This window comes from Castor canadensis, chromosome 2, assembly GCF_047511655.1.
Source record: "Castor canadensis chromosome 2, mCasCan1.hap1v2, whole genome shotgun sequence".
Taxonomy (NCBI): Eukaryota; Metazoa; Chordata; class Mammalia; order Rodentia; family Castoridae; genus Castor; species Castor canadensis.
In genome coordinates, this window is record NC_133387.1 from 21,549,924 (window position 1) to 21,562,521 (window position 12,598).

At 36.4% G+C, this 12,598-nt stretch overlaps 1 protein-coding gene across 3 annotated transcripts in view; it reads right to left on the reverse strand.

Moving 5' to 3' along the window:
• The window catches only part of Exoc4 (exocyst complex component 4), an 826,621-nt gene that overhangs the window by 737,305 nt on the left and 76,718 nt on the right, over positions 1–12,598 (reverse strand). For all 3 annotated transcript variants that reach the window (XM_074062803.1, XM_074062797.1, XM_020169325.2), the window contains exon 4: positions 5,850–6,034. In XM_074062803.1, the coding sequence (XP_073918904.1) occupies positions 5,850–6,034 (185 nt within the window). The remainder of the gene's footprint in view (positions 1–5,849; positions 6,035–12,598) is intronic.

Genomic DNA, 12,598 nt, shown 5'->3' on the forward strand with positions numbered 1-12,598 from the left:
TACCATATGATCCAGCAATACCACTCTTAAGGATATACCCAAAAGAATGTGACACAGGTTACTCCAGAGGCACCTGCACACCCATGTTTATTGCAGCACTATTAACAATAGCCAACTTATGGAAACAGCCAAGATGTCCCACCACTGACAAATGGATTAAGAAAATGTGGTATCTATACACAATGGAATTTTATGCAGCCATGAAGAAGAATGAAATGTTATCATTCGCTGGTAAATGGATGGAATTGGAGAACATCATTCTGAGTGAGGTTAGCCTGGCCCAAAAGACCAAAAATCATATGTTCTCCCTCATATGCGGACATTAGATCAAGGGCAAACACAACAAGGGGATTGGACTTTGATCACATGATAAAGGGGAGAGCACACAAGGGAGGGGTGAGGATAGGTAAGACACCTAAAAAACTAGATAGCATTTGTTGCCCTCAACACAGAGAAACTAAAGCAGATACTTTAAAGCAACTGAGGCCAATAGGAGAAGGGGACCAGGAAGTAGAGAAAAGGTTAGTTCAAGAAGAATTAACTTAGAAGATAACACACATGCACAGGAAATCAATACAAATCAACTCCCTATATAGCTATCCTTATCTCAACTAGTAAAAACCCTTGGTCCTTCCTATTATTGCTTATACTCTCTCTTCAACAAAATTAGAGATAAGGGCAAAATAGTTTTTGCTGGGTAGCAAGGGGGTAGGGAGGGAGAGGGAGCGGGTGGGGGAGTAAGGGAGGCGGTGGGGAAGGGGGGAGAAATGACCCAAACATTGTATGCACATATGAATAAAAACAAAAAAAGACTGGTTTAATACGTTAATAGATTCAAAATCTGAGTAGATTACTGGGAGATGGTAGAACTGTGGAAGTCAAAGCCTGATTAGAGGAAAAAGGTCACTGAGGGCATGTCATTGGGGGCTATATCTTGCCTTGCCCTCTTCTTGCTGTTCTTCCTGAATGCCAGGAGTTGAACAGCTCTACTCCTCCACCACACACCCTCACCTTGATGGACTGAAACCATGAGCTAAAATAAAAATAAATTTTTCTTTCCCTTAAGTTGGTTTGCTCAGGTATTCGGGCACAGTGATGATAAAACTAACACATCACCCATTCCACCAGTGGCCTGGACTACTATTTAAGAAATGCTAAAGTCCCATGAATCCTGGGGTTGGCTTCTAAACTCTATTTTGTCCCAGAGTGCGATTTTCTGTTTGCATGCCTATAGTGTTTTGATTGAAGTAGCTTTACAGTTTAAATAAGAAAAACCTCCCTCCTTAATTTGTTAAGCAGTTCTTATATATTTATTCTTCCATGTGACCTTCCATGTGAAACTTTTGAGTTTCAAAAACCACTACTAGGATTTTAGTGGTACTGACATCTTTATGATCTTGAACCTTTTTAAGAACATGGACAGTTACATCATTTATTTATTTCATTTCCTCCTTACAATTTTTATTATTTTGTTCATGTAGTCATGTACCTTTATTTTGTCACTTGTACTAGTTGTCTATTTTGTGCTACAAAAATCTGTTCCTTATTATGTATACGCCTTAATGTGACTTCTTTTGTTTTCTTATGCAGTAGAAATTGATCCTTCAGTGTTTGTTTTGAGGACCAACCATCTGAACAGTCTTTGTATTTGGACAGAATCCACATAGCCAGAGTCAAGGCAAAAAGAGGGCCCTACATCCTGCTATGGTAGCTGAAGGAGGCCAGATACGACCCAAGCTGCTCTGCTTACTGGATTCTTCTATCCAGGACTTTGAAACTTTAAGGAGATAAAGGAAAGAAACAGAACATGTAGGAATGTTTACAGGAGAGTTTAAAATCCAGCCATTGTAGGTGTGATGACAGCAATGGTAGCAACCCTCCCAGATCCTTCCTATGGCTTGTCTAAGATTGTTTGCTCAGCTACTTAATCTGCCTGATTCCTAATGGGTTTGAGAACCTGATTAGACAGACTTCCCCTAGATTCTGTGACACACCTGATAACTTTATAATAAATTCCTCTCCTATTTTAATCATCAGAACTGATTTGAGCTATTTGTAATCAAGAACCTTAGCCAATACATCACCCTTTGCCACAGTGTTTTATTTGATTCTGTCTTCTCTTTATTAGATTCTTAAATAATACAGAATCTCTAAATACACATATCTACAGTAATAAAAACAAAATTAAACAATAGTAATAAAAACAAAATTAAACAAACAAAATATATTTTCTCTGTTAAATTCTAAAACAAACCAACTTCTGACTCATCTTAATGAAGAATTTAGCATTCCTTTTATTTCCTGCCTACTCAAATTTCCCAAACTCTACTAACTTAATTTGGGTATATAAATTCCATTTATTATTAGAAAATATTTCTTGACCATGCAGACCTTCTTTTTCAACAATAGTTTTCATCCTATATTTTTAACCTTGTTAAAAAGATGTGTCATATATATATATATATATATATATATATATATACATACACACACATTTACATATTTAATGGTGTTTGGTCCTCACAGTTTTTTTAAGCTACCTGCAGTTTTATTGTTCTCAAGTTATGATTTAATTTATGTCTGAAAAGTTCACCTTTAAGCATTTCTCTTAGGAAATGAAAACACTATGAATTCATTTATGTCTAAGAAAGTCTCCTTGCTGCCTACTTGTACCAATGTCCACTTTTGTAGGTATAGAAACTTTTGGTCCTAACTCCTCTCCATCTAACACTGTTGACCTTGCTCAACTGTCTCCTGGCATTTAGTGCTGAGACTATTCTGGTGAGCCTAATTTTTGCTCCCTTTTATACATCAAAATTAGGGTTAGCTATAAAACAGAAGACCCAAATAGTAGTGATCTGAGTAAAATGATATTCTTTCCTCTCATGTTTGAGACAACCCATCCAGGGGTCAAAAAGAGGTTAGATGTCATCAAAGGGTTTAGAATATGACTTCTATCCTCAAAGTCATCTCACATCTAACACAAATTCATGGCACTAATCCATGTCCCAGATAAAAAAGAGAGGAAGGAGACAAGTGAAGGATAAAAGAATTGTTCTACGAGCTTACTAGGCAGCTTTAAAACTTTTTCCTATGAGTCTTAAAGCAATACTTTTCAAGTACAGGTCTAGCTACATAGAAGAATGGAAAATGAAGCTTTTTGGCTGGGCCTGTGGTCACCAGAATGAAAACAAGGATTGTTATTAAAAATGAAGGGGAGAATGGATTCTGTATAGGCAAATAATATATCACAGCAGAAAACATTATTTTTCTTTCTAGTGCAAATTCTATAGAATTTTTTTTTCTGGTACTAGGATTTGATCTATGCCCCCAGCCCTTTTTTGCTTTAGTTATTTTTCAGAGAGGGTCTCAAGTTTTTACATGGTTCCAACCTCTGAGCTTGATCCTCCCATACCACTTGCTTTGCTGAGATTACACTTGTGCACCACCAGATTCAGCTTATTTGTTGAGATGGGATCTTGCTAACTCTACAATTTGTCTTTAATAAAAATTACCAGGTCTGGGGCATACCTCAAATGGTAGAATCCCTGCCTATCAAGCATGAGGCCTTGAATTCAAACCCAAGGATGGCCGAAAATATATAGAGATTAAGTTGAGGGCATGAGGCCCTTCAATTACCATTAAACCAAAAGCTTTCCAGAATAAGAGGCATTTTTTTAATTTTATCTTGAATTTTTTTAATTTGCAGACCATCTCTCCTCTGTCTGGTCCCCCTCTTTTAAGTAGGTTTCTTTATTTACATTCTGAACCTCTCTGTATTGGTTTTCTCAGGTAGGTGGTAACCAATAGGAATTTATTTTATGATAATTCTGAAAGCTAGAAACCTGAGATCAAGGAGTGGGCAGGGTTATTTCTCCATGCCCCATTGCAGAGTATCTCGACCCTCTGACTTCACACCCTCATCCCTCCAGGCCAGTTTTCTGTTCTTTTTATAAGAATACCAGTCTTACTGTATTAGGACGAACCCTAAAGACCTCATTTTAACTTAATTATATCCTGAAAGATTGTATTTCCAAATGTAGTCATGGTCTGACATAATAGGGATCAGGATTTCAATATGAGAACTTTTACTGGACACAATTCAACTCATAACAGTATCATTTTAGTGCAGTCATATGGAAAACCTAAGATCACTGTATTGATCACTGTTTTCCATCTGTCATACTTATCATCTTTCATCATGTCTTTTTCCTCTTTATGATGAATGAAGTTTCTCTCCATACTGCTGATTCAATTCTCTCTAATACTTTATGTGAAGACAAAAATTTCTTTACTTCATTTTGGTTTTCTTTATTCATGTTCTAGTTCTCTCAGGATCTCCCTCTATTCCATTCTTGTAACTCCCCATTACTATTTCATAAAGTTATATGTTTGCTGAATACAATGACAAAAACTCAGTGATGACCAACAGTAAGCACATATTTGAGTGGCTATCTGACCAAGGCTGGCAGATCTGCTGATCTTGGGATGGTTCCACATGTCTCTCTTCCTCCTCCTGATACCAAAGCCAACACAGCACTGACAGAGGCACAAGAAGGTTCACCTACCATCACAAGCACATTTCAAGCCCACAAAAGCAAACACCCAAACACCAAAGGATAGGAAATGTACTTCTACAATGGAGGGAGAAGGCAAGGTTATTTTGAACATTATCTAATCTAAGTACATCATGTCTCTTCCATCTTTTGAGAAACTTCATGTGTAAGTCTCCTAAATTCTTCTTGTTTACTTTATAAGTTTTTTTCAAATAAATGCTTTTCCTAAAACCTCAAGGTAATGTTCATTTTCCTATAGAAATTTACACAAGACTCACAATCATTTTTGTTTTATTATTTATCCTTGCATGGGAAGAAATCTCACACTCTGCTGAAAGGGTAACTGAATGGGCTCATTCAGACCCAGTCTTGAAGTTAAGTCTCAGGTACACACTGTGGAGCTCAATTCATTTGCCTGGCATAAGTTCTATTTGTGCCCTTATGCTAAAAAGAGATATAAATTCCTCTTTCTCTGCCAGGGTCTCTAACTAAACCGAAGTATTATACACAAAGTTGGCACTCTTTGTTCAAACAGGACAAAACTTGAAAGACTTCATTCCCAGCATACACTGCTTCCAATGCTCCTCTGATACATAACTGGATGAAAAAGCATAAACATGTGTATTTCAGTAGATAGTGTTAAAATCTCCTCTGAAAAGATCTTATGTTTATTTAAGGAAATGTTGGAAGAATACCTGTAACACACAATATCTGGTATATGTTAGTAACCAAAATAATCAACAAATCTTAATATCTAGTCTTACTCCCTGCCAGGTCAACATTAACCTAATGAATTTCTTGAGCCCACCTAGACCCTTAAAGATAAGGTTTGCTACAACCACCCAAAGAATCAAAGAAAAGTGTTTCTCTGAACCTCTCCAGAACTATTCCAGAAGGAATACTGCTTAAAGCTGAACATAACCCTAAGTAATAAAGAATCTTTTAACTTTATTTCACATATCTGTATTTTTTAATTTAGCTGATTTTACTGTCCGATTTGAGGATTTTTTTTCATCTCCCTCTGAGATAAACAAGAGTATCTCTGATACAGTATATAAAAGACCCATAGGAAGTGTTTCTTCTGTAATCTTACAGTTAATGTGCAAAAGATGAAAAAACTTTGATGCCTGCCTCCCAGAACATGGAGTATTTGTTATTATAAAACCATCTACAAGTTTCAGAGACATATTACATTAAAGGAAAAATAAAATCAATTACAGTATCCTGGAAAACAAAGAATATTTCTTCCGATAACTGCCCCCTAAAACACTAGCAAAGAGCCTTTTAACCAACCTCATTTTCCCTTTTTCCTTGTTACGCTGCACAACTCGGTTAGTGGATTTGATGTACAGATGCCTGTGCAGCTCATCTATAAGAACCAAGTGGAGGTTCATCTTCTTGCTGTGAAGCTCCAGCCTGAGATCACTCAATCCTTCTACCTGGAGCAGGGAACCCTCCAAAGACTCTACTGCTGACACCTGAAAAGGAAAACAAAAAGAGGAGCCAATTAAGTACAAATAAATAATCTAGCAATATTATAAATAAGACTATTTAATTAAAGTACCTCACATAGATGTTATGAAAATGTCATAATAAAATATTGTACATTATTTGGTACAATAAAAAAAGAAACAGAGACTATTTTAAGGTACTATCAAAAGGGAGTTTATGAGAACCTGACAAGCATACATTGAACTTTGTAGAGTGTTGTGTAGACAAGCCTCGTCTTGCCCTTAAAGGATTTATCATCTAAGATAGATAAAACTAAAATAAATCATAAAAAAGACAACATGAAGACATGTGAAGCACATCACAAAGCGGCATATGCCATTTACCGCCACACACACTGCTTGTCAAGGGACACATGTAAAGTAACCTCCCAAATTAAATGATTATTTCATTCCTGTTCTTGCAAATCCCACCACAAAGCTGCATATGCCATTTACTTCCACATACACACTGCTCGTCAAAGGACACATGTAAAGTAACCTCCCAAATTAAATGATTATTTCATTCCTGGTCTTGCAAATCCCACGTGCTGATGGTTTGAGTCAACTTTTAATAAAATTTAGCCTTTTAAAACTAAGTCTAAATAAGGATATGAGTGTTTCAATAGCTTATTCTCACAGTAATCATGAGTTGGAGCTTGGTTAGCGTAAGTCATGTGTGTATCTAAATAGAATCGAGCTCTCCTTTCCTATAAGCATACACAGAGTTGGATGCATTTCTTACACGAATATTATGGGTGGAAAATAACAATCATCACCTCTCCTCAGCCTGATCCAGTCTGATAGAAGAAATGAGATTTGAAGGATGAATAGAAGATAAACTACAGAGAAGGAGATACTCCTGGTGTAAAGTGGCTTATGAGATATTAAAAAGAAAAAGGATAGGACGAATCAAATTGGAGTAGGAATGCCTACAATAAATGGAAAAGATGAAGGATTCTGGGAACCTAAAGTGACTAATTGAGGTTCAAACTAATAACTGCAAAAAGAGAAAAAAACATGTATGGTTTGCTCTCATTTATTCATATATATAAAATTATCCTTACGTATGTCTATATATAAAGATCATTTATAATTTTTAAATGAAAAAAGTGAAGAATATACTCTAGGTACTATCTTTTGAGACAAAAAAAATATGATAAAGAAGGGAACACAAGAATGCAAAGGAGAAAAATTAAGAAGAAAGAAGACATGATTATAAACTGAACTTGGAAGGAAAAGACCACACCAGCTCCCTGGGGGGCTGAGATATATGGCCATTTCCTTCTTAGATTATGCTTCTAAATATTCCTACTATGTATAGGCCAAACTATTACTAATAACACTACCTACTTAAGGGTTAAAAACATTAAAAGTAATTATGGATACAAACATGCCTTTAAAAACTAAAGCATTAATCAAAACCATTAAATAGTAAAAACCATGAAACACATTGGTGATCAAAAAGGTTGATCACAAACCTACAGCAATCTAAGGAGTATTCTTGGAATCTGTAGACTGTAAATACAGAAAGCTTTGTACACTCCAAAACTACAGACCAGCCTGAAATGGTAGCAGGGAGAAAAGTACAATGGCTTACCCACAAACACATCACTTGTTTTGTGATATGCTATAATCAAATGTCAGTAGCAAATAAGTTTCCCTAAATTAAGCAAGAAAGAATCCAGGAATGGAAGAGTGACAAGCCCTGGGCAGCTCTGCCCTCTGAAGCCTGCCAGTTCATTTTCATGCTGACTTGTAACTGCCCCTGTGACGACAGCCTCTGGGCTCTGTGAGAGCAGCCAGCAATTCCAAGTGGAAAGGCAGCCTCACAAAATGACCAAACTGTCCCCAAGGAGGAAAAACAACAACAAATTCATTCACACTAACGCCCTAAAAATGGATTTTAACTTAGGTCTGTTGTGAAGAAAAGAGGATGCATTAACCTTCAGTGACATCAAGATCTAGAAAATGAAAAATAATTTGGCAAATCATTGGCCCATCATGTAGCCTTATCCCTTAAGGTAATTAAATCCAGCTGAGCTATTTAAGCTTAAAAACTACCCACTGCACATCACACTTGATTTGTTTGTTGAAATTTGCAAGAATATTTTTAACCCAAAGAGTTCATGTTCTAAATAAAAAATTATATGACAATGTCAAGTTTCAAAGTCATCTAATCAAAATTTTTAAAGATTCAGATAAAGCAATACAGTGCCTAGCACACACTGAGTGTTCATCGGAATTATTTTTAATGGCACTTACTCATTCTATGCACAGAGAAACATCAGAAAGATTTACATGGTGTTTTAATGCAGCATTTTCGGCAAGTGTGCTTTCCTTCATCAAACCATTGTAATCACTTAAATGACAAACTTTCTGAATGTTTCTTTGACCCTAAATATAGTTTAAAAACCTGAAATTTCTCTTGTCTGGTTTTAAGAAGCCTATACTATAAAGTTTATACATACAAGAAGAGTTGGAGAGGCAGCAGTCAACCCAACAGACCATCACCTATGGTGAACTGTTGTGCCACAGGGTATAGTTTCCAAGAATTTACTAAGTCTTTCCAAGTATTTGGGATTTACTATAAGAGAAATTATTAAATAACCTTCTACTTTTAGAAACATACATAACTCAGGCTAAAAAAATTTTTAACATATAAGAACTGATCATCACTTTATAAATTATTTCACTGGACATATCAGTCAGTTTTCCATCACTGGGACAAAAACCTGAGATAAAAAACTTATAAAGAGGAAAAATTTATTTCCGCTCACAGTTTCAGAGGTTCAGTCCATGGTGACTTGACCCTATTGCTTTGAGCCTATGGTAGCACAGTACATAATGGCAGAAGCATGTGGCAGAGGAGATCTGTTCAACTCTGGCAAACAAAGGAATGAGAAAAAAGGGTCCCAGTACATCCTTCAAGGGCACAACCCCTCAATGACTTAATTTCCTTCCATTGGCCCTGCCTCCAAAAGGTTCCACCACCACCCAACTGTACCACATTCTGGCAACTAGGCCTTTAAACATATGATCCTTTGGGGGACATTCAAGATTCAGATCCAAATTTAATGACTGCAGATCACTTTAAAATAACATTCTGATGAAACATTAACAGGAATTAAAGAGATATACCTGGATTAAAGCAGACAGCAACAAAATGGTTTCAAAAGGTTAGCTGCTATAAGAAATTATCAACATTGGGTTCAGGAGTTTGATAATCAACACTGAATAATGTCACAAACATCTATGTTCGTCTGCTTTAAGATGAGGACATAGCAGATGAAAGACCAAACAGACAACATACAGAGAATAGTGAATTGATAAATGCTGACTATGCATCTATTCACCTAACAAACACCATGCATTCATACCCCAAATGATCTTTAATATGAATGAACTCCTAGCATTCTCCAGCATGCTGCACAATTTCTTAAAGTTAGATTACTACATAACGATAAGTCAACTAAATACATTTGAAATTTTTCTTACATGTGTACTTTAAAATAAACTTCGCAGGAAAAAAGATACTACTAGCAAGGATTTTTTCCACAGAATATTCATTACCATCTAACAGAATATTAATATTCTAGTGAACACAGTTGGAAACTGCAGATACTGATAACAACAATCTGGTTTAGAGTTGAAAACAAATATTTCCTCTAGGATTATGAAGATCAGCAAACATTTCCAAAATGTTTTAACATATGATATTGAGCAGGACAGCATGTCTTGGTATTTAGCAATCTATCCATGTAAGAAAACAGAAATTCTGAAAAAATGTTTCTGTAACACAAAAAACAAAGTCAAACAAACATACAGTTAAAAATGTACATAATCAAGAATTCAAAAAGTTTGCTTTGAATGCAGATTTAAGTATCCAACAAAGAAAAATCTTTGTAATTAGGAACTACCATACCCACAAGTTCTTTCCCAAGTTTTATTTCTCACTTTAATTTTAGTATAAAGAATAGGAAATTAACATTTCATAGTTAAGTGCTTGTCTCCAGCCAGTCTTACTCAAGTTTCTAAGTAAAACTGTATAATTTTGTGCTGTCATGAACCAACAGCAACATTATGGGAAAGACTGAAGTTGGCCAATCTCAGCAATTGCTTCATTGAAGAAATGCTATTACAAAACAAAACAAAAAAAGAAAGAAAAAGAAAAAGCTACTGACCTTTTTACTCTTTCTACTCTTTCTATTTGGGGAAGATGAGACTTACAAATTAAATGATATTAGCAACTATTTCTAAAAAGAACTAAAGTTCAAGTTAAAACAAGAAGAAATGTAAGTAAACGACAGACCAACCTAATAACTAAACCATCTGCTAGGTAATGAAAATGCTTATTTTTGGCAACAATGTTCTAGAAGAAAGCAAATGTATTGCCATTATTGAGTCCAAAACAAATATCTCTTGAGGACTCTGATAATTATATGGTTCCAAAATGTTTTAACACTTAATGTTTAACCTATTAAAATAGGTCAGTAAGTCCCTCTTAAGGAAGCATTTTTCTAGTAAGACAACGTAACCATTCTGAAAATGGATGCAGTAATATGTCGTATATATATTAGGCTACTATATAATAAGACAAGTTAAACAAACTTTTTGAGCAGTCTCAATGAAATAAGAACACTAAAAAAAACTTCGGCCATGAACAACAAGAGACATATGCCCTGGGACTTCAGACTTAGTGCCCCACTCACTGGCCTGCTGCCACCTGCCTATGCACTGCTGGATGGCAACTCAGGCCTGGCTTCTCTAGATGGCCCTCTGCCCCCAAGTGTCCAACTTCAGGCTCAGAGAATGCCAGATGGTCACAAGAAGCCTCGAACGTGCCCTGTAAAGCAAAATGGTTCAGACTCATCTCTAAGCAAGCAAGTATTAAAACTGCAGTTTTAGGCCTCAGGCCTAAACTCCAGGGGTTCTACATGTCAGGCCCAGTCACTCACCCCAACAGGCCAAATAAAGAAATGTGTAATAGTAAGGGCAAAGAAAAGAAGTTTATTATACACTATGGGCACATAGTGGGAAGAGGCAAAGCAAGCATTTCAACCCATTTTCAGGGTATACACATGAGCTGTAGGTTTAAATACAGAAAGGATTAGGGAAGGGTGAGAGATATGCATAACTGTTAAATAGTTGCAGTCAGGTTGTGGCCTGGTTGGTCATTATTGCAGCCCTGGTTTTGGGGAAGAGTTCCAGAGAAGTTGTTATCACTGTCATCACCTGAGGGGAGCAATTTGATCAGATAAGCAAGTCGTTGTTGCCTGGAAGGTGCTAGGTTATGAGGAGTCTCTACTCTTCCTTTCCTTGGAAGCAGTGTCCTTTGTCCCTCTTTATAAAGATGTTATCAATCAGTCCTGTCCTTCCTAGATTCCATGGTGGCTATAAGGTGAATGGCTCATAGCAAAGACAGATACAAAACAGTCAGAGATGCGAAGCTTTTCTCCTGCTTTTAGTTAATTTGGGGCTCAAGTAAGAAGTCAGTGCTTTTTAGCAAAAGCAGTTTAAGTTCCTGTTACAGGAAGAGTTTTACCATACATGAACCAAGAATCCCAGATCATTCTCTCACCAAACACTTCTACATAGCTATACTTAATTTGTATAAATTTTGATAATTATCAGAAAGCAACTGGTAAAACAAATGAAGTTTTAAAAACAAGCAAAAAATATAGCATATTTCATGGTTTAATTTGAACTATATGAAAATTTTGTTTTTATAGGTCAAAAATTATTAAATATTGGCTATTTCACATGTTTCAACCTATGAAACTTGTCAGAATCACAATGAAGTCACTTTTGGCAAACCCTAACCAAAAAGAGTCAGGAGGCCAAAAAGGAAGGGACTCTCACCCACACATACTATGATAAAAAACTATTACAAATGACCCTGGAGTTCTGGAAGCCAGGCCCAAACTCATGGGATTCCACAGGTCAGATCCAGCCATTCACCCCTAAATGCCAAATTAAGAGACAGTAATGGTGAAGGGCAGAGAAAGGAGATTGATTTCGTGGCCTGGGACATGCTTTGGGAAGAGACAAAGTAGGTACTCATCCCATCTTTAGCCATCTTTGGGGTACAAACATGAGCTTTAAATAGATAAAGAATTAGAAAGGTATTCAAAGTTAAGCAGTCCTAGTCACAGGTGTGTTGGAGTGGTCGAGTGAGGACTGGTTGACCATTATCTCAGTCCTTGTCTTTCTAGGGTTCCACAGAAGTTGTCATTGCTATCATCACTTGAGGGGAACGATCTGGTTCTAAAGACATTACTCTTGCAAGAGGGTACAGCCTCATCATTATAGGTAACTGTTCTCATTTGGAGAGGGCTGCAGAACAGAATGGCTCAGAGCAAAAGACAACAGGTGAAAATGGAGGCAGAGATACCAAGCTTGTCTCCTTTTTTCAGTTAATTCATGAACCCAAGTAAGGAGTCAGTGCTTTTCAGCAAAACCAGTTGAAGTACCTCTTAAATAAAGACTTTAAAAACCAGAATTTTGCAAAGGCCACAGCAACTTTACACAAAGAATAGTTCTGCACAGATGGCT